This window comes from Grampus griseus, assembly GCF_964374135.1.
Source record: "Grampus griseus genome assembly, chromosome: 5".
Lineage (NCBI taxonomy): Eukaryota > Metazoa > Chordata > Mammalia > Artiodactyla > Delphinidae > Grampus > Grampus griseus.
Window position 1 is genome coordinate 17,381,230 of NC_138998.1, and position 22,830 is coordinate 17,404,059.

The following is a 22,830-nucleotide window of genomic DNA, read 5'->3' on the forward strand; positions in this document are numbered from 1 at the left end:
ACCCCTGATTATGGCGAGAGGTTTCGAGAGATCCTCCTCATGGAAATCCCATGAAATGGGGTCTCCACAAGGAAGGAGTAGAGAGAAGAAATCTCAGCAATCACTGTCCACCAGAAGGCTTTATAACCACGAGTACCAGATGGAGAGCAGACAGATCGCGAAATTAAACCAAGGGAAACGTGACCTTTCATAATGTTTCCATATCAAACTCACCCCTAGTATAAAACTTCAGCTATCAGATTTTCCTCTCTGCTCAAGCCATGTTCTTTTCCTACACAAACCCCTGCTTTTTCTTTTGTCTCCGGAAGCCCAGACACTGTTTGCAACTTTTCTGTTCTGCATTCGAAACCTAAGCTCCCACAGCTTTTCTACTGCACCATCCAGTGAGATTTGGAAGGAGCTTCTGGGTCAGCAAATGCGATGACGGGACAGACCAGAACAAGGCCCTAGGCACTGCCCTCAAAGACCTGAGGTTATTTCTTTGCATCTGGAAACAGCAGAACACATTTCTACTTCCTCCTCCATCCCCTTCTCCCCAACCCACCGCTCACCCCGGCTTCCACCAGTGCCCACAGCAGGTGAAAGGGGAGCAGAGGGCTTCCCAGCTGCTGCGAGGCCTCCCATACTGAGCCAGGTTTGGGCATGGTTCCTCTCACCTCCTGAGGGAAAGGCAACCCCACAGGGCTACAGCTGAGAGGGAAGGGGACTTCAGTCCTCCAGGCCACAAGTTGGGGACATCATGAAAGCTCCTCAGCGTGACTATGGGTGTGTACTTACTTTTCAAAATAACTCGGGTAATATTGTAAATACACATGTGTTGCAAAATATCTATATACAGGTATACATAGAGCTGAAGTTAAAGGACTTCTTCACTCTCCCACCCCACCCCCATTCATTCCTGCTTCCTAGAGGAATTTGTTTTTAACATTTAAAACAAAAAGCCAGCCCTCTCCTGCTTGAATGTGTATGCGTGTGTGTTTATCTCCATCTGTATCTAGGGTGCTGCCTGCCGTACCTGAGGGGCATCACACGTGTGTTTGTTCCTTTCTTTAGAGAAGTTTCAGCTACTGAACTCTAGGCCAGAAGAGAAAATCACTTTTAACTCCGTCATCTATCGCCATATAACAAACCATCCCCAAACGTAATGACTTTAAAAACAAACCAGGACACTCACCATTTTACCTCGTTTACAGTTCTGGAGTTCAGCTGTGCGGTCCTGACCTAGGCCAGCTGGTTCTTCCCTGGGGTCAGCTGGTGGGTAGGCTGGAATGCCCATTCACAGGCAGCTGGCTGGCCGGCTGACTGGTGGAGGCAGGGCCCACAGCTGCAATAGCTGGGCCGGGCCCCAGCAGCCTAGCCCAAGCTTCAGCACATGGAGACTTCGGGGTTCCCAGCAACAGAAACAGGCAAGCCTCCCAAGGCAGGAGTGCTTTTGTACTTCCGCTTACGTCACGTGTGCTAATGCTCCATTGGCCACAGCAAATCACGTGACCAGAACCAACTTCAAAGAGTGGAGCAAGGGACTCCACCTGTTGAGGGGAGAAGCCGCAAAGTTACAGCTACATTACAGAGGAGGGGAGGGAAGGAATTTGTAGCCACCTATTCAAGACCACACTCCCTAAGGGCATATGGAGGGCAGCTGGGAATTCCTAGGGATGTCTCTCTGAGACGCTATTTCACCTGGTCAGAAGGGCAAGAAGTTCAGTGTCTAGGGGAAAGGCACACCTCCTTTTCAGATTCTTCGTGCTCTGAGTGTTTAAGGGAAAACTCCTCCCTCAAGGGCAGAGCCTGGGAGAGAAGGCAGACAGTGGTTCTGGGTCTGAGAGGGGTGGGTACTGCGGCCTGGTCTGGGGCAGCTATGATGGGAACCGAATGGGATAAGAGCTGTAAGTTTGTGAACCCAAGCGAGGGGCACTCAGCAACCAGGATGTGGCTTATCCTCTCTGGAAAACTCAGGGCATCAGCCTGCGCGGTTGAGATAGTGCCAGCCAGGCAGGTAAGGGCTTAAGTGATTAACTTGGAAAAGACAGTGAGCGTGACCACTTTCACACGAAGTTCATGGAGAGGCTTATATTAATTATACATATTTTAGTTAATGTTTAGTCACTAAAACTTGTCCTAATGTGTTTACTTCATGAAATTTATCGAGCTGTACACTTATAATTTATACACTTTTCTGCATGTGTATTTTATTTTATTTTTTCTTTCAATAGTTTTATTTTTTTTACATTTTTATTGGAGTATAGTTGCTTTACAAGGTTGTGTTAGTTTCTACAGTACAGCAAAGTGAAACAGCTATACGTATACATATATCCCCTCTTTTTTGGATTTCCTTCCCATTTAGGTCAACCAGAACATTGCGTAGAGATCCCTGTGCTATACAGTAGGTTCTCATTAGTTATCTATTTTATACATAGTATCAATAGTGTTTATATGTCAATCCCAATATCCCAATTCGTCCCACCTCCCCCCTTTCCCCCTTGGTATCCATACGTTTGCTCTCTACGACTGTAGACTGCATGTGTATTTTAACTAAAAGTTTGCATTTTTAAAAATTGCCCCAGGTTGATCATAAAAGTGCCAAGGACATGAAGTTTTTCTGGTTTTGTGAAAATAGCATTGCCCTGGGAACCAGGTGACTTGAGTTTTAGTTCCCATGCAGCCACTAACTAGTTTTGGGCTAAGATAAAAACCATCAAGTATCTTTGAGTCAGAGTTGTTCACCTGTGAGGTTAGGGGTTATTTTAAATTATACCTAAAACCCATTTACTTTTATGTGATCTATCCACTTTTATTAAGTATCTACTAGGCCCTCTGAACACAGTGGAGGACAAAATAGATACATTTCCTGCCCTGGTGGGACTTAGAAACTAGTAAGTGCAAATAGACAAATACACCAGCAGAAACGCCTGTGATCTGTGCAATCTCTGAAGGGAGTAGCATCAGGGGCGATGGGGGAGGGGGCACCTCCTGGAAACCCTGAAAGACGAGTAGGTGTTAGCCAGGTGAGGCAAGGGGAAGAGCACACAGGAGTAGGAACACATGCTGCAAGCCCTGAGGGGAGAGGCACACGGTGGATTCAAGGACTGCAAAGACATCAGTAGGACCTGAACACAGGAGTGGGTGAGAGTTTAATGAGACATCACTGGAGAAATAGGGCCACAGCTTATTAAATCAGCCCCCAACCAAACCCTGGCTGCCCTGTTCACTGATACCATCATTGATGGGACAAGGTGAACATAGAAACACGACCCAGACTCCTGAGACACCCTCAGAGGGCCTCTCCTGAACCAACAGGCTGTACACCTTATCCTCCTCATTAAAGCTGCACTAGGAAATAAAGCAAGACTTTTAACCCCGTGGCCAGCTGCTCTCGGATGTCCAAGGCCTAGTGGGTTGTCAGCACTTACTGGAACGTAAGGATGAAAATAAAAACTATAATCCAGAAAACAGAGTAAAGAGCAAACCTGTGCATATCTCCCTGCTCACAGATGTTGTGCCTCTATGCTCTTCCCCCACGTAACATTCCTATAGGGTCAGCCATCATTTATTCAGTTACTCATTTGCTAAAAAATTCCACACAGTAGGGAGCTAACGAGTGGAGGAGAATCCGACTTGGCAAGGAATTTCCAATCAATCTGCCGCTTCCTTCTCAGCCTATAAATACACTTGGGTATTTATCATCTATGCCTATTTAAATCTCTCTCTTCTTAACCTTCTCACTTATTTTTTGGATCCATGACAAGCTTTGAAAGGGGCCTCCACATGGCTGCCTCTGGCCACAAACTTTAATTTCATTCTCGTCAGACAATGAACACCCTAAAATGTGAATAGATAATGCAATATGTACAGTGTGCCAGGAGCTGTTCTAACTTATTATGTATATCAACTCATTGAACCCTCGTGAGCAGCCGATAAACCAGTTTCAAAGAATATTAGTGCCCACTTCATGCGCTTGTCAGGAAGATTAAAATATTATTTTCATTTTGCAGATGTGGAGACTGAGGCCTTGAGAAGTCAGGTATCTTAGCCAGGTAGTGCAGCTGGTCAGTTTGGAGGCCAGGATTTAAACCCATGTCGTCTTGCTCCTCCAATCCATGTCCTTAATCATGTCACTGTTGTCCTTCTCAATAACACCACCTGCTAGGTGCTTGGATGGAGTGATAAAGAGTCCTCTGGGAAGACCACAGTTAAGTTCCAGGAGAGGAACCAGAGACTGCAAGGAGGAAGGTGGCTTTGAGCAGGTTGGGGCCGCCATGAAAATAAACACTTGTACCCTTGCTTTCTCCCAGCCCACATCCTGATTCCCATTCTGCTGAGGACTCTGGAAACAAACAAACTTGCCTCTCCTCAAACAAGCCACTTCCTTTAAGTAGAAGTGGCCAGCTGAGTTTCATGACTTTTAGGATCCCTTCCAGCATCAAAATGTTTTTATTGCCCAGAAAAGGGTTGGGTAATTTTTCAATCCATTTATCTTAATTGTATCTTGACATCTCCACCCATACTTCCCTGCACTGGCCCCCTTTCCTACCCTGGGAGAGCTGGAATGCTTTTGAATGGGTTTCACTCTCCTCTCCAAACACCCACATTTTCCCCTTCCTTCCAAAGCAGCTCAAATGTCCTCTCATCTGTGTTGACTGCTCCAATAGCCTGCAAGAGCTCTTCTTCCAACAATATTCTGTGTGTTTTCTCTCTGACTCCCTGAAGTGCACGGCAATTTTGTGCCTCTCACCTGCCGTGTCCTGTCCCAGTGCCTGAGAGCTTGCCGGACCCTTGCCCCATGCTCAGGTACTGCTGGCAGGTAGTGAGGGCAGGACACACTTCTACTCACTCATGGCCCAGCACCCAGCAGAGAGCTGGCTCATAGTACTCAATAAATATTAGTTTGATCTGATAATCATAAAATATTGCTTAGTGATTCTCGACTCTTAACTTTTCACTTTCTGCTTCCTTGAAAGCCCTGTATTCGTCTTCACATACATCTTAGGGGTAAGTATTATTATTCCCAATATACTCCCAGGGAAACTGAGGCTGGACAATGTAGGGTTATTTAACAGAGATTATACAAGGGGACTTCTAGGCCTAACCCTGGTCACTTAATATAAGGATCAATCCAGACCCTTTTCACAACATCCAGATGTCCTCAGCCACATAGAATCTCAGTTGGCATCCTTTACTCAGAGCTGAAGTCAAACAGCAGGAACAGAATCCCTCCCACCAGGAACCCTTCTCAGTCTTAACAGGCTTTTCAAAAGAAGCTGAACTGGACGGTGAAGTCATAGCTTCCAGTCTGAGTAGTAGGTAAACAGATGTCCATTGTATTATTCTGCATACTTTTTTGTGTGTATACAAATATCTTACACAAATTTTAGCAAGTATGAAACGAAGCAGGATCCTGCGGGACCCTCCCAGGTACAAAAGTTCTTCTGTGTCCCCTGTTTCTTGTTTGTAGAAGAAGGCTTTAGTCTCCTAGGAGCCTCCCCTGAGTCACAAAAGCCTGGTTCAAGAATTAATGATTGAAAGGATGTAGACATGTAGTGACAAAAATAGCAATTAGACCTAGAGAACTGGTAACAATTTAAACAGGAAATCGGGACTTCCCTGGTGGTGCAGTGCTTAAGAATCTGCCTGCCAATGCAGGGGACACAGATTCGATCCCTGGTCTGGGAAGATCCCACAAGCCATGGAGCAACTAAGCCCGTGCGCCACAACTACTGAGCCGGCGCTCTAGGGCCTGAGTGCCACAGCTACTGAGCCCGCATGCTGCAACTACTGAAGCCCGCATGCCTAGAGCCTGTGCTCCTCAACAAGAGAAGCCACCACAATGAGAAGCCCGTGCACCGCAACGAAGAGTAGCCCCCGCTCGCCACAACTAGAGAAAGCCCGCGCGCAGCAACGAAGACCCAACGCAGCCAAAAATAAATAAATAAATAAACAGGAAATCAGCCAAAGAGCAGTCACAGAATCTTTAGTTCTCCCTGAAGGACATAGATAACAATACCTGAGACACATTCCTGAGTTGTTTTGCAGATACTATAACCACCAAAAGAGGGAAAAAGCTAACTGCATGATGACCAGACTGTAGTCATAATATAAGCTGCTCCGTTCTGAGCAGTACTGAACCTATGGCTAGCACCATTCCAGGGACTGGCCTCAAGAAAATGGCAACACACCGATCCTGGAGCTGAAGACTTACTGTGCTTAAAACAATCAAGATGACGCTGACCAGACCACCGCATGACCAGTTTCAAGATGATGGTCAGAGCTGACTGTGCTGCTCTGCACATAGCCCCGGCCTGCACATCCTTGGAGCTTTCCTTTAAAGGCTCTTGCACTCTGATCTGGCCATTGGGGGATGGTTTGGGGGACACTAGTTCGCCACCTCCCCAGGTTGCCAGCTTCCTGAACAAAGCCCCTTTCTTTTTCCACCTACCCTTGCTTCTTGACCATCGACTTTTGAGCAATGAGCAGCCAAACCCGAGCTGGTTTCTGGCTCCGGGGGTAGCAAGTACAATGAGCTGAAAACAAAGCCCCAGAAAGACGCAGGAGATGCCTTGGTGGCCAGATGCCTCAAGCTTTTTCCACCTCCTGGATGGATGGATGAAACAAGCATCAATCAGACCCTGGACTAGAGCAAGGCACTCACCTCGGTCGCAAAAGGTAAGTGGCATCAAAAATCTCACTAATCAAGATAAACAATATTTAAGGCAGTGTTTTAAAAAACCAAGCCAGCAAACTACGACCAAGGACCAGTGCCAGCTTTTGTAAATAAAGTTTTATTGTAAGCTCCAGCAAGCACCCAAACGCCGGCATCAGCACTACCAAGAGGCCTTACGGGTGCCCATAGCTAGTAGCCACGCCCCCTCCCCAGTCCAAAAAGAAAAAGACTGGCTCCCCAATATTTTATAATAAAATTAAATGGAGTATGGTCTACAAAAATATTGAAATCATTATGTTGTACACTAGAAACTAATACAATATTGTAAGTCGACCATACCTCCATTTTTTAAATTTTAAAAAATTTTGAAAGGGCTTCCCTGGTGGCGCAGTGGTTGGGAGTCCGCCTGCCGATGCAGGGGACACGGGTTCGTGCCCCGGTCCGGGAAGATCCCACATGCCGCGGAGCGGGTGGGCCCGTGAGCCATGGCCGCTGAGCCTGCGCGTCCGGAGCCTGTGCTCCGCAACGGGAGAGGCCACAGCGGTGAGAGGCCCGCGTACCGCAAAAAAAAAAAAAAAAAATTTTCGAAAGACTGTCTCCAAAGGAGCTGAGAGAGATTGGAAAGGAAGATCAGTTCACGGCAGGCCGCTAGGGTTCTCCGAGACTCCGGAGAGCAGGTGCGAAAGGAGCTTTCAGTGGTCCTAGTTCCCCCCATGGTCGCTCCGTGCCTCTCCGCCCCTCTCCCCGCAGCGCCAGTCCTCCGGGCTGAAGGGTCCTGCGACTTTAATCTCCAGACTCGGGGGCCGCGCGGCCGGCCGTTGCCCAGGCAGACGGACGCACAGGAGGCCTTGCGCGCCCCAGGCCTAGACCCGCCGGTGTCCCCTGCGCTGGCCGCGATCCCGCTTCCCTCCCGCCGCGGCCAAAATGCACTCTAATCACAGCTTCAGAAAGCCCGAGGAGGAGGACGAGGAGGACGAGGAGGACGCGGCGGCGGACCAGGATGGGGGGTTCAGCGAGGAGTACTTATGGAAGCTTTTGGCCTTCGGAGATGGCAATGAGGAAGAATGGAAAGCCTTTCGTCCCCGCTCAGCCAGCGTAGTCAGCCCCAGCCTGAGCCCGACGCCGACGCTCAGCCGAACGCCGAGCCTGAAGTGGAGCCAGACGCCGGTGGCCAGCGAGAGTGCACCCTCCAGCACCTCCTCCCCAAAAAGTACCGCTCCCCGGCCCGCCCAACCCGTTCCTCGAAGGCTTCCCTGTCCGTAGGGGAGAGCAGGTCCAACTCCTCTAGAGCCTCCGTCTACCCGGCAGTCTGTTTCCAAATACACACAAGACTTCACACACACCCTTATCTCAGTCCCTCAAGACACTGAAATCTTGGCTGAGCGGTTGTGATGGTCCACAGTTGAGCCTCGTCAAACTGGAAACAGGCAGTGCTGTACGGAGTGCTCATTTTATAACACTTCGTGCCTTCAGTGACCGCGTCCTCTTACATTCATTCTCTCCCCCCGCCGCGCCCCTCAAACACGAGTGCGCGCGCGCGCGCGCACACACACACACACACACACACACACACACACACATACACACATGCGCGCGCGCCCCACTCCTGAAGAAGAAGTAGTGCTTTAAGGGCGCTCTGCTACTGAAACAGCCCAGCCAAAAATAATTCACTTTTGTGCTTAACTTCCTGGACTGAAACCACTCCAGCCACTTCCTTAAAAAGAGAGGCACAGCAGCTACTTACAGTAGACTTGTCCATCTCCCAGCATTGACAGTTTGGTCAGGATCATCCTTTGCTGGGGCCGCGTGGGTTGAGGGCAGTTGGATGGACTACACATTACAGGATGTTTAGCAGCATCCCTGGCCTCCACTTCTGACCATGCCAGTTAGCCCCACCGGGCTCTGTGACAATCAAAAATGTCTTTAGATGTTGCTAAATGTTTCCTGGGGGGCAAAATTGTCCTTTTGAGAGCCACTGATTTAAAGGGAATGGCTAAATTGTTTCATGTTTCATTCAACAGGTTTTCCTAAAATACTTCAGACATTTAAAAAAGACATGTCTGAAACGGATTTAGATAGGTAAGAAATTGTTTTCAGTGTTCTATATTATTATTTTTTTGAAGCTGATGATGTTTACTTTTGGAATAAACATGTCAGGAAGTAGAGTAAAATCATCCAGGGCATTTACAACCAATTTATTCAAAAAGGTGTTTTTTAATCTACACTGTTAGACACTTTGGAGGAGATAGATAGGGTCCCTGCCCATCACCGGCTTATTATCTACCTGTAGAGATGGCATGTCTACTTACTAATATAGCATGAAATCATAAATGTCATGTGCACAACAGTAAGTGCTATGAGGCTGTAGGACATAAGTCTCTATTGGCTAAATTTAGGAGTGATCAGGGACACCTGTGGTGGAGAGTGGACCGTACGGTTTCTTTTTCTTGTTGTTATTGCTATTAGCCTCCAAGCACTTCTAACTATAATAGGAAGACACCAGAGAAACACATTTGCAACATCTTTATCAGTCTTCCCTGAAACCTCACACCAAACATGGGTCCACAATCTCACATTATTGTTCACCTAAGTTTTGCTTTTATAAGCAAATTTCCATTTTTAAGCAGAAAGAGAATTGTTCTGCCCCACTAATATGTTTTTATTTATCCAAGTCAACATTTTAATAATATAATATATGTACATGGTTAAAACATTAAAGTAGACAAAGCTATAAAATTTAAAATTTCTGTACCCTTCTCTGCTCCCACTTCCACTCACCCGAGTTAACATATTGTTAACAGTTTGTTTTGTTTCCAGTATAATTTAGATAGCATATTTTCATTCCTTGATTTATTAATCTTTGACATAGCTACTGACTTCCCACCATGAAAGCTGAGGAACGTAACACACTACTTCCCTCCTCTCCATTTTCAGTAGATTATTTTTATACTTTCTAACCTTTAGGACTTTAAAGTATTTAAACCTCTACTTCTTGATTTATCAATTTTAGTAACTATTAACTCTATTTTGAAAAATTAACACCTTAATGCACTTCTACTTCCTTCTCTCTCACCCTTTCCTCTCCCAATTAACAACAAATTATGTAACAGACTTTATTAAAATATATAATATATAGTCCTATAAAGTCATATTACTTTACCAAGTTTTATAGTGTTTGCATATTTTGTAATTATAATTAGCTAGCTCTTAGTGCTTTGGGTACAAGTTGATTCTAAACGTTGAAGACCAATAACCAATACTCACAATTTCCTGCTAAGAACCCAATGATGTGACTGCATTCATGCATAAGAAAATGAAATCCTATGTCTGTAAAACTTGGCTCCTAAAAGAAGAACTTCTCAACTCTCAGTTGTTTTTAGTTGTCTTCAATTTTTCTGAGTTGGGCTCAACGGCCATACTTTCTTGTTTTCCATATTGTTTTCTTTCTTTTATTCCTTTTCTTTTTGCTGGAGAAACTCCCCAGGTAATTATTTCATATTGATCTCATGCATAGTCAAATTTCTGAGTTCTCGCCTGTCTTGAAATTTCTTCCTTTTGCTCTCATACTTTATTAATAATATAACCTGGAATAAAAGAATAGGTTTAAAACCATTTCCCCTCAGAGCTCCGAAGACATTGCTTCATTGCCTTCTAGTATCCAGTATTGCTGATCAGTCTGATTTTCAAACCCTTCTAATATTTATTTCCTCCCCTTCATTTTCTCTAGTCTTTCCTTTGGAACTGCTACTAGCTGGCTGTTGGACTTCTTGGATATCTTCAAGATTCTTGGTGTTTACATACTATGATGTAGCCTTTGTACAGAATTTTTTATTGGGGGATTCATATAATTTCCAAGAACCGATTCTTACTCTCTGAAGAGGTGTGTGTGTGTGTGTTTAAATCTCTTTAAGGGTACTGTTATAAAATACTAAAGTTCTCATTTGTTCTTTGTATTTCTTCTTTTTTCTTTCAAGATCACTTGTTCTATTTGTTTTTCTTGGTCCTTCTATTCCATGCTATGGATTGTCCTTCAGTGACTGGTAATCCTTGGTTATCCAATTGTATTTATCAATGAATGACTGACAGGTAGCTGAAACTAGGATAGGAGTCCTGCAGCCAAGTAGTTCTGTTTCTTGACTGGGCTGGCAGGGGAAGGTTGACTGTGAGTCCTGCGTGGGTGGGTAGGGCAGTCACAGCCAGCTTCCTGTGGGGTGTCAGCAGGGAGCAGGCAAGGTGGGTAAGCCCACTATTACTAGTTATGATAAGGACACTTCACTGTGTGGCTGGAGTTCCTCATGCATTTCTTTCATGGGACTCTCCCTTCCTCCTCTTTCACCCAAGCCTATTGGGTAGGTCCTGGGTAACTCATCCTGCACTCTGCTTCTCTTTCAGACCTAAACTTCCCCAGGCAGGCTTTTTAGAAACCAGTTCTTTGGGCTTCATCCAGAAATAAACACAACTGCTGCCAACTGCCCCGTGTAAGAGGAGAGGAAGGGGTCTGACTGGCCAGCTGTCCCATGTTCACTCCTTGAACTACCCTGATGACCATCTCCAGCCCCCTCCCCTGTGCATTTGGTCGAGTCTGGGCTAGGAGCTTCTCAGGAGTTCCCTTTGGAAGAACTTTACTTATGTCTCTTATCTTGAGCTGTGGCGGTCTCTGCTCTAGTTTTCCATCAACCTGAGGCCATTTATTTTCTTTCTTTCAAGGACTTCTTCAATATTACTTGGCTACTGACGACACCGCTCTTGTTTTCCAGGGCTATTGCTTGTTTGTGGGTTTGAAGTGTTAGTTCAATAAGATCTTGGAAGGAAGGGGAGAATTGTGTGTTCAGGTGCCATCCTGACCTGGTCTTTCTATCATATGGGAACTTCTCTTTCCTAAATCAAATTCTTAATTTCTCCTCATAAATCTTCCTAAGAAGATGCTTCTTCTGTACTTCAAAGCATTCTCTGGTGAATTTGGTGAGATTGTGTTTTTAAGGAAATCTGTCCTTAAACAGAAATGCAACCAATATTGGCTCAATTTGTACTTTTAATTGCCCTATTACTATTCTGGGGCAAACTTTAGGAGGCAGATGAATCTGGAGAAACACAGGTTTTGGAACCAAATAGGTCTGGGCCCCATCTGCCTCGTCCATGTTTGATTTTGAGAAGGCCCCCCAGAGCCTCGATTTCCTTGCCTATAGAAAAGGAATACTACCTGCTGTATAGCACAAGGGACTACTCAATACTCTGTAATGGCCTATATGGGGAAAGAATCTAAAAAAAAAAAAAAAAAAAAAGGGGAAATATGTATATATATAACTGATTGACTTTGTTGTACACCTGAAACTAACACAACATTGTAGATCAACTATACTCCAATAAAAATTAAAAAAAAAAAAGGAAAGGGTATACTAATTCCTACCTTGATTGGTTTTTGTAAAGATAAATGAAGTAATGTAAGTAAAGCAACTACTATGTATCTACTACAACACAGTAAGTTCTCAGGAAATGTTAATTTTGTTCTTATCCTCCAATGTCTGCCATCTTTACACAGAATTTCAGAAACAATCTTTCATGTTGGTTCAAGGGAGGCAGAGACCTAGATGAGTTATGTATTGATTTTGTTAACTACTGTATTGGGAAAACACTGAAATGTAAAATGTTGTCTAGGGATTGCTCGTCAATGTTCCTTTACTCTTGGTCCCATAACTTCTTTCCATGGGAACTTAGACAATCAGGACTCCCCCAGACACTTGTTCAGGTGGCTTCTGCAGAGGAGTTCTCAACACACAATGTTTCAAGGAACAAAGCACCAAAAAAGGAAGGTGGAGACATAAGAGAACTGAGAAAGGTGAAAAAGTGACAATCCTAAAGTTGACTAAATTATTTGGGAAATTTTGTTTGATAATTTTAGAAGAGCCAGCAAATTATGGCAAAAAAATTTGAAATTCAAAGAGGCAAAGGAACTTGAAAAGCAATAGGTATTGTTTACTTGTTACCAGTAACAGTCATTTTAGCTAGTAAAAGTCAATAAATTCCTGCTTCCTATCATGCAGATGGTAACTAACTGATTAAACTGCTTGTGGAAAGAATACAGATTGCTTAATTACAACGCATTTAACTTCAGCCCTTTAAAAAGAGCTTGGATTATTTTAAAGCTATTTTAAAATGAACAACACGTTCTAATTTAAATTCAAGTAAATGTTTAAACACACATACCATCATCGCCACCACCACCAGCAACACACAGCACAGATAGAGGGGTAGTAATTTACTCCGTGAGAGAAATAATACGGTATTGGGAGCCTCCAGGATTGAGAGAGGAGTGCTTTGCAAAGAACAGATATGATGCAAACACACTGTGCCTGACTTTACTGAAGACACAGAACGGAAGAAAATATTTCAAAGGAAAAAGAAATCAGGATCTTCTAAGAACATCTGTTATTTGATTGTTAAATGTACTAGATTTAGAAGAACTGCTAACAACTCTATAGGTATACTGAAAACTAACATTTTGTCTAAATTTCAGGGCTGTCTATCACAATCTGTATCCAAGAATTTCAACATCAGTACAAACAGAAGAAAGTTGGCTTCAAGAATTGTCAGGCATGCAGCAGCTGAGTGAGTAGTTCGGTTTTTTAGCTTTTGCTGGGAGATGGGATTGTACACTGGAAAGGGCACTGGGGTAAATGGCCAGGAGAGCTAGGATTGAATCCCAGCCCCAAAACAAACTAACACCATGACAACTGGGCAAGTCACTTAACCTCATTGACTCTGTTTCTTTCTCTGTTGGCCTTAATAATCCTTCTGCAACAGGACTGTTATGGAGATCAAAATGAAACTCAACATTTAAACTCCTTGGCACTGAGCCTTTAATAAATGGTAGCACCTGTGTTCACATCAAGAAATAATCTGTCATCATATTTTGAAACACATCTTTATTTTTTATTACAGAAGTAACATGCGTGCCGTTTTTAAAACATCAAACCATTAAGAAAAATATAATGTAAACATTAAGTTTTTAACTTATCCCAGTATATTCCTCAGAAGTGATCGTTATGAATAGCCTTTCCTTTCAATTTTATTGTTTTATGTTATATCACTTATTCATGAGATGTTTACTGAGCACACACCAAGCACCTGTCATAGGTCAGTTTCCTGTTCTAAGGTAACAGCAATGAATAGAGCAGACAAACCCTCTGTCTCAATGGTCTTCTATTAAAGTGTGGGAGGTGGAAGTAATAGTGAGATAAATGATACACAAAGTAAGGAAATACACAATATCTTATATAATGTAATTGCTAAGGAGGAAAATAAAGCAGGGAGAGGGATGGGAAATGTTGGGTAGATGGGTACAAGCTTACCCAGGATGCTGAGAGAAATCTTCACTGAGAAGCTGAAATATTTGAGTAAAGACCTCAAGGAGGAGAGAGAGTGATAATGATCTCTGGGGGAAGAGTGTTCCAGGCACAGGGAAGAACAAGTGCTTCCTTCTAGAACAAGGAGGCAGCCAGCTTGGCTGCAGTGGGGTAAGTAAGGAGGTGAGCCCTACGGGATAAAATGAGAGACAATGAGGACCAAATCTTACTCAATGAGAATGAAGTGGGAAGTCACTGGAGGGTCTGCACAGAGGAGTGACACAATCTAACATAAAAATTAAAAATTTGGGCTTCCCTGGTGGCACAGTGGTTGAGAATCTGCCTGCCAACGCAGGGGACACGGGTTCGAGCCCTGGTCTGGGAAGATCCCACATGCCGCGCAGCAACTAGGCCCGTGAGCCACAACTACTGAGCCTGCGCGTCTGGAGCCTGTGCTCTGCAACAAGAGAGGCAGCGACAGTGAAAGGCCTGTGCACCGCGATGAACAGTGGCCTCCGCTCGCCGCAACTAGAGTAAGCCCTCACACAGAAATGAAGACCCAACACAGCCAAAAATAAATAAATAATTTTTTAAAAAAATTAAAAATTAGACGTATAATTAATATTAATATATTAAACCTAATATTAAAACATGTTAATTATTCCCAAATTAATCTATATATTCAATGTAATTGTGATGAAGTTTTTCAATGGAGTGTGACAAGTTGATTCTTTGGTCCTGCTCTGCAGCGTTCAAAGATAAGTTGAGGCATTTTCAAATTTTTAAGAGTTTATTTGAGCAGATGTGGATTGGAAACAGGTAGCGCCAAACCAGAAGTGGTTATGTCCACAGACAAGAGCTAAGGAGAGGTTTTTATAGAGAAGTCGTGGGAGCAAAGCAAGGAAATCATTTGGCTGTTGCTCAAGGTTGCATTACAGTAGGTCACCTACATATGAACGAGTTCCATTCCGACAGTGTGTTCGTAAGTCCAATTTGTTCGAAGTCCAACGAAGTTAGCCTAGGTACCCAACTAACACAATCAGCTATATAGTACTTTACTGTAATAGGTTTATAATACTTTTCACACAAATAATACATGAAAAACAAAAAAATTAAGAAAACATTTTTAATCTTACAGTACAGTACCTTGAAAAGTACAGTAGTACAGTACAACAGCTGGCATCCAGGGGCTGGCATCAAGTGAGCAGGCAAGAAGAGTTACTGATTGGAGAAGGGAGATGAGGTGGGAGGCGGTAGAGCCCCCTCATCTAGTGGCTTCCTTGTTTGATTAGTTTAACAGCAGGAACCTAATGTACATTTTCAATTTTTTCATATCTTTTTTTGTAGGTTTTTTTAATAGAGAACTGATATGCACCTCTTATTAGTTTATTCCTAGGTGTTTTACAGTTGTCTTTTATTGATGTAATAATTGGAATCTTTTTTTCCTATTATATTTTCTAATTGGTTATTGTCAATGTATAGGAAAACTATTGATTTCAATGCATTAATTTTGTATCTGATTCCCTTGCTGAACTTTCTTATTCTAATATTTTATCAGTTAAAAGTCCACTAGACAATTACATTTCCTGTGAATAACAGCAGTTTTATCTCATCTTTAATTTTTTTTACTTAGCAGTGTATCAGGGACATCTTTCCATGTCAGGAAATATTGATCTAATTCCTTGAAATGACTATGTAGTATTGCCTTATATACCTACAGTTACTGTGACTTATGAATACATCTGATTGTTAGATGTTGCAGGGTTGTTTGGTTTGGTTTGGTTTTGTGTTTTGACCTCTTCCCTATGACAAATAATGCCTTAATGAAAGTCTTGTTCATTCGTTTGTTTTTTAATACCTGTGCTGGTATTCCTGTTGGGCAAAATGCCCAAAACATATTTTTAAATTGTTCAGGTACTCAACATATGAAGTATGTCATTTTCTGAAGCCCACCTCTTTCTCCAGCACCAGCCCTGGCTATACAGGGAAAATGGGTCTGCCCTCTCCCTTTACCTCTGCTTCATTGTAGGTTGTTCTGATTGGTTTTTCATCATCCCAGTCCTATCTGCTTACCTTCCCAGATATTTACTCCAAGCGGCTCGTGTGTTGATAGATGGCTGTCTTCCCCATTTCCAGTATTGCCCTGGAATCTGCAGAGGGAATTATTCTGGTGGTTTAGTTCACTGTCTTGAACTGGGAACCGCCCTCTCACCCCACGCCAGCACTCTTCTCCCTGAAAAATCTTTTGCAGAATAACAGTCATAAATTAGACAGAACAGTAATTTTAAAAGGCAGAACACAAAAGTGTCTGCAAACCATGATTATAATCAAATAAAATATGCATTCGTGTAACATTCTACGACTAAAAAGAAGCAAGGAAGCATTTTTTAATGTGATTCATTAGTGGTGAGTCTTCTCTGTTTTTTACTTACTGTTGACAAAATGTTATTTGGGAAAAGGCAAAAAAAAATTAAAAATAAAACACAAAAAGGGCACTTATTTTTCCAAGAGGCATATTTTCTTTTCTATTAGACTTCTTTCATCCTCTGTCAGGATTGATGACAAATGTACACTCTTTTTACAGAGAAGGAAGTGCCCTCTGTAGAGAAGGAAGATGAATCTGAAAATCTAGCTTCTAAATTAAGAGGTAACTGGATGTTTGGCGTCATCCCCTCTGCTGGCAAAGGCAAACTGCCCTTAGGAAACCAACCCCTTTAGAAAAGAGCTCCCCTAGGAGTATATGCAAGAAGGTGGTGAAGGTAGGGTTTCAGGGCATTTAGACAGCGTGTGTGTGTGTGTGTGTGTGTGTGTGTGTGTGTGTGTGTGTATGAGTCAGTGTGTGTCATGGGCTAGGATCTTCAAACTAGAGAAAATGGAATACACTGCACAAAGTTTTCAAACATTCCTTCTAAATCTGTCTTTTTGTCTTCAGCAAAATGGGTAATTAACCCAGAAGAGCCAAAACTAAATATTTTATGTGAGCTGGAGGTAAGAAATGCTTATCAGTCCAACTAGTACACTGAACTCATGGTAAAAATCACTTATTCAATCTTCAATTTTTTTCTTTCTCCCTCTTTCTAAAATTTAGTTTAAGGAAGACTTCATAACACTTTTTGAGCCCTCTCTGAGAACACTACCCAGCATCGGACCACCATCTATTCTCACATTCAAACAAGAGAGTTCCAATTTAGGCATTAAGTTCAAGGTAATTTTCATTTATATTTCTTTTTGCTTTTACTGTAATAAATGGTATAAAAAGCCCCATGATGATGTGCACAAAAGACAGTGAACATACTTTTACAAAAAAAAGGCAAGGAGCTCATTTACTTGGAATAGCACTTAGGGTGGCTCTATTCGTTTCCTAGGGCTGCTGGAACAAAATACCAGAAACTAGGTGGCTTACAGCAACAGAAAAGTATTGTTTCACAGTTCTGAAGGCTGGAAGTCCAAAATCAAGGTGTCAGCAAGTCTAACCTGGAGGGGAGAGTCCCTCCTTGCCTCTTCTGAGCTTCTGGTGGTGGCCGTCAATCCTTGGCATTCCTTGGCTTTCGGCTGCATCACTCCAATCTCTGCCTTGGTTGTCCCAGCACACTCTGTGTGTGTCTGTCCAAATGTTCCTCTTCTCCAAGGGCACCAGTCATATTGGATTAGCGCCCACACTAATGACCTCATCTTAACTTGATTATATCTGCAGAGACCCCGTTTCTAAGTCAGGCCACATTCACAGGTACCAGGGGTTAGAAATTCAACAGAGCCTTTGGGGGAGCACAACTCAGCCTATAACAGTGGTCATAAAGCCAGGCAGCACAGGTGAACGTTAGCTGTATTTGATCACATTAAATGACCAATTAATGTCTGCATTCAATGGGCAAGGGAGAGGTCACCTTAGTAATTCCAACAGGACACAAATCACCCTGCCTTGCCACAGAGGTAAGGGACTGACCGGTGGTATGATTATTTCCAAACTTGCAGGGCATGGCCATGTGGAGAGAGCTGCACACTCCCCAGACTGGAACCTCCTTGATTACTTCTTTTGGGGTACACTAAAGGTACAGGCTTATTCACTGAAATCAGAGATACCAATCATGTGAGGCAGGACGGCACAGATGCGTGTGCAGGAGTTGACGGGAATGCCGTGTGGATGCACCAGTGTGGTTGGTGTTCACTGTCATTCTGTGCAGCACGTTGAACTATGCGATCTAATGCATGGTAATCATTAAATACATCACGTAACGTAATATGAGTCAACATTCACTGTTTATATTTGCCCAGGTTTCTAAATTGTATGGTCACCTTATAGACGCTTCAGGCTGAAATTCTTTCTTCAAACATAGCACCTTCCTTTTTCTGAAGCACAAAGGCCTGTATCCAGGAAGTTTCTTGAGCTCTCTTCCCCTGACACCCAGAGATGCGCCTGAACATGAGGAAGGCCTTGGGGACTTCCTTCCACAGAGCTGTCCCTACACCGGCCCCTGGACAGGGCTGGCTCCCCCTGCATCCCTGGGCCAAACTTTCAGGTCTTCTGAGATGGGCCTGGACACTGGTCTAGTTCAGGGGCAGCAGCAGCTGGTTGGCCAGCTCTCCTCTTCAGCCACACCCTCTTGAGGTGGAAATTCCAACCCCACTCATGTATTTTGAAGCATCTTTACTTACTTCGCCCCCAGGTGAAGGAGTGAAGGGGTGAAGGGGCCATGGGCAGAGGAGTTCACTACCGAGATGCTGGCAGCACAGTCTGTAGCTGGCCTGGCGTTGCCAAGCTCTTCCTGCCCATTCCATCATTTGGTAGCTGTCCTGGATTCGTCACCACCATCTCTCTCTTACAAGGCTTTCCTCCCTGAGTGTTCTGCTTTCAGCGATGTGCAGTACTTATTATGGGGTACTTTCCATGGCCTAATTATACTGGACTGTACTCTAGGGTCCCTGGCTGCACCGGCCATCTCAGTCACCCTTTGGCCCCATTGCGGTCATTTTGCCAGGCTCGGAGAATGGTTTCCATGGCAACTGCAGGTGCCCTGGTGGTTTCATGACATGCAAGTCATGATCTGGGTCTTTTCCTGGAGGCCTGTGCCGAGGCTTGGCTGCTCACCTGCCAGGAGGCTCTGTAGTCACAGCCATGACCTCAAATCACTAAGAGTGCCATAGTGCATCCACCCCTCACTAAGTCACCTGCGCCCGTAACTCCCAGCCTCCTCTTGCGTTCCCTAGCCTCCCCTCCCCTCCTGGATTACCTTCACAGCACAGACAGGAGAATGTGGTGCCCCAACTGGGGCTTCCCTTGAGAAAGGACTCTAATTTATTTTAGAAAGTTGAGCATTGTAAACAGTGGCCTACATAGTAATGTCAAGACTTTTTCTTAGCTGACACTTCTTTTTTAATTTTTATTTATTTATTTATCTTTGCGGTACGCGGGCCTCTCACTGCTGTGGCCTCTCCCGTTGCGGAGCACAGGCTCCGGACGCGCAGGCCCAGTGGCCATGGCTCACGGGCCCAGCCTCTCCGCGGCATGTGGGATCTTCCCGGACCGGGGCACGAACCCGTGTCCCCTGCATCGGCAGGCGGACTCTCAACCACTGCGCCACCAGGGAAGCCCTTAGCCGACACGTCTTGAAAGAGTTTATGGTATTTAAACACCTTAGACCATTTACACAAAATCAAATATGTGTTATCCTTTGTGTCCCGCATCTAGTCACACACTGTACCTCCCCCTGCTCGACAAGGGACACTGATGTCAACAGTAAAATCATTTCTGCAAATTTCTTCTTACACTGAGGAGGCATCCCAAGGACCCACAGAGCTCCTGATGGGCTCAGCTGCACCCCAACGAACTGCACCAGACAGAGGCCTCCAAAACACCACTTCAGCCTCCCCAGCCCTTAAGAGCCCTTGAACAGAAATGATGTCTCATTTCTGGAATACACAGATCCTGCTGGCTTCGTGCCTTCTGATATAGGATCTCAGACCCCTGAAAGTTCCCTACGAACCATCGCTGGGAGGCCTCATGTTGTCTGACAGGAGTTCTCAAGCAGGTTTGTACATCCCTCATCAACCTGTTGTCTGACTGGACATTCGCTGGCCCCGTCCAGGGCTCTGGCTCCGCCTGCTCTGAGAGGCTCTGGGCCTCCTTGTGGGCATGTCTTCATTTTTTTTTCTCCTCTCTGAAGAGAGAAGAGGAGGAGGTATCACCCACGTGTGAGTTCTGTGGGAGCGATCTAAGACCATTTCTCTCCAATGTGGATCTTTCCTGTGACTACAATAGCTCTGAACTAGTAGAACAGGTAAGTTCTAAAGCAGGTTCACGGAGGAAATAGTGTTACTTTTAGACACTAATTTAAGCATAGGTAGTATTTTCTTCTGCATCTTTCCAATGCATTGCCTTTCTTTTTCTTTTCTTTTTTTTTTTTTTTTGGCTGCACTGCGTGGCTTGTGGGATCGTAGTTCCCTCACCAGGGATCGAACCTGGGACCCTGGCAGTGAAAGCCCAGAATCCTAACCACTGCACTGCCAGAGGATTCCCTGCATTGCCATTCTTAAGAGAGTTACATGTTAGCCGTCAGGGCAACGCAAATCATAACCACAATGGGATACAATTTCACACCCACTAGGATGGCTATAACCCAAAAGACAGATAATAACAAGGATGTAGAGACACTGGAACCCTCATACACTGCTGAAGGGGAATATAAAACGATGCAGCCGCTTTGGAAAACAGTCGGGCAATCCCTCAAAAAGTTAAACATACAGATGCCATATAACCCAACAAACAATTCCATTCCTAAGTATATACCCAAGAAAATTAACACCATATGTCCACCCAGAAACGTGTATACAAATATTCACAGCAGCATGATTCATAACAGCCAAAAAGTGAAAATAACCCAGACATTTAGCAACAGATGAAAGGGTAAATAAATGTGGGGTATCCATACAATGAAATATTATGCAGCCATAAAAAGGAATGAAGTACTTATACATGCTATGACATAAATGAAAATACTTGCTATGTGAAAGAAGCAAGTCACAAAGTACCACATGTTGTGTGCAAATCTATAAAGACAGCAAATAGATTAGTGGCTGCCAGGGGCTGAGACGAGAGGAGAATAAGGAGTAACTGTTAATGGGTACAGGTTTCAGTTTCTAAAATTGATTGTTGTGATGGTTGCAAAATTCTGTGACTATATTGGATTGGCCAAAAAGTTCGTTCGGGTTTTTCCTACAATGTTATGGAAAAACCTGAGCGAATGTTTTGGCCAACCCAACACTAAAAACCATTGACTTGTACACTTTAAATGGGTGAACTGTATGATATGTGAATTATATCTCAATAAAACTGTTACCAAAAAAATGTTATGATAGATTGTTATCCAAAACCCCATTAACATTTTTGGGGTTTTTTTCCCTCCTGTAATTATCATCTAGGACTGATGAGATGAAAATGAACTCTGTTTTTCAGACCTCCTGTTGTAGTTATTTCCAAAACCTGATTGACTACATCTATGAGGGAAAACAAAAAATCCAAAGCTCTAAAGCTGAATTAATCTGTATTGACCCTCATGCCGCCCACGGCAGTGAAGTCGACAGACTCAAAGCAAAGGAAAAAGCTTTGCGGAGGTAACAGTGAGCCTTTGATATTGAAACTCAGATAGGCCCACTTAGTTAGTTTTTTGTAAAATGAACCTCATTTTCTCAAAATAGATAATTTTGAAGATGCATTCCCAGTGAAGAAACAAAAATTGGCCAAAGCAAACCTATTGCAATTCCTGGTGGACACTGTAAGAGTCAGAAGATTTCAGAAACTCAGTGAACTCACTGACTTAGAGTAGAAATTTGCCAATCCCAAATTCTCAGGGCAATTCGGAATTCCTATATTGGAGAAATCTGTCCACTAAATATAGTAGAAACACACGCACACTGATTAAATGACTTGATTCACAAGTAGTAACAGATAAAAATAACAAGGAATAGCGTTTAAACAGTAAAAATTTATAGTATACTGTTTTAAACTTCCAACATATTTCAGACTTATGCATCATCTTTTGATTTTGTAGAAAACTGGAGCGACGAATGGCCCAACACTATGCAATGTTTACAAAAGAACAGACTCCTTTCTCTGAAGAAGGTAAGTTCCTTAACACTGATGTTATAGATCAGAAAGCTCACATGTTTGACCAAGAGCAAAAATTGACATATTCTAAAAATAACATTTAAATTTTTCATCTTGGTCAATACATCAGTCAAAATGGCTCAGAAAATCCCGCTTTTCCGTCATCTGGCTTTTGAAGCTTTTAGTCTTCAGCTCACTGTTGTTATTGACTGAAATAAATTAGCAACATCTATAGAGCACTTTACAGATAGCTAGAAAGAGCTTTTGAGTTCATTGTCTCTCATTTTATCAAACATACATTCCATTTTGTTTCAAGCTAGGATATGGAAAATCTGTCAAAAACAAATCAGATTCCTTTCTTATAGGCAGGCCCCATCGGTCAGCTGGCCAGTATAGCTGTAGTACTGGTACGACTGAAGGGGCACCGATTTTAGAATCAGAAGTTCTGGATTTATGTCCTTGCTTTTCTCCTCATAGGCTGCCCAATTGGGGATAAATTATTTAATATTTCTGAGCATCAGGCTCCTCCTCTGTGACTCAGAGCCATTGAAAAGATACTTAGAGAAGATTTTTTTTTTCAACGAAACCCCTAGTATAAAATTCCTTGGTATTCAACTGTTTTCTACTAAACCTAAGGCCAGAAAATTCCACGTAATGAAAATCATCATTTTTCTTTCAACCAAATGAGAATTTCTCGTTTTTTTAAACAAAAGAAGGAGGTCCTCATT

The 22,830-nt window shown here is 43.4% G+C and overlaps 1 protein-coding gene across 1 annotated transcript in view; it reads left to right on the plus strand.

Annotated features, from left to right (window-relative positions):
• Positions 1-7,582: 7,582 nt before the first annotated feature.
• Positions 7,583-22,830, plus strand: part of ERICH6 (glutamate rich 6) — a gene marked incomplete at both ends in the record, with an annotated part of 33,092 nt that continues 17,844 nt past the window's right edge. The window contains 9 exons of the mRNA XM_082654648.1: positions 7,583-7,868; positions 8,680-8,737; positions 13,173-13,264; positions 16,586-16,648; positions 16,934-16,989; positions 17,090-17,206; positions 20,163-20,276; positions 21,452-21,609; positions 22,047-22,117. Of these exons, the coding sequence (XP_082510774.1) occupies positions 7,583-7,868; positions 8,680-8,737; positions 13,173-13,264; positions 16,586-16,648; positions 16,934-16,989; positions 17,090-17,206; positions 20,163-20,276; positions 21,452-21,609; positions 22,047-22,117 (1,015 nt within the window). The remainder of the gene's footprint in view (positions 7,869-8,679; positions 8,738-13,172; positions 13,265-16,585; positions 16,649-16,933; positions 16,990-17,089; positions 17,207-20,162; positions 20,277-21,451; positions 21,610-22,046; positions 22,118-22,830) is intronic.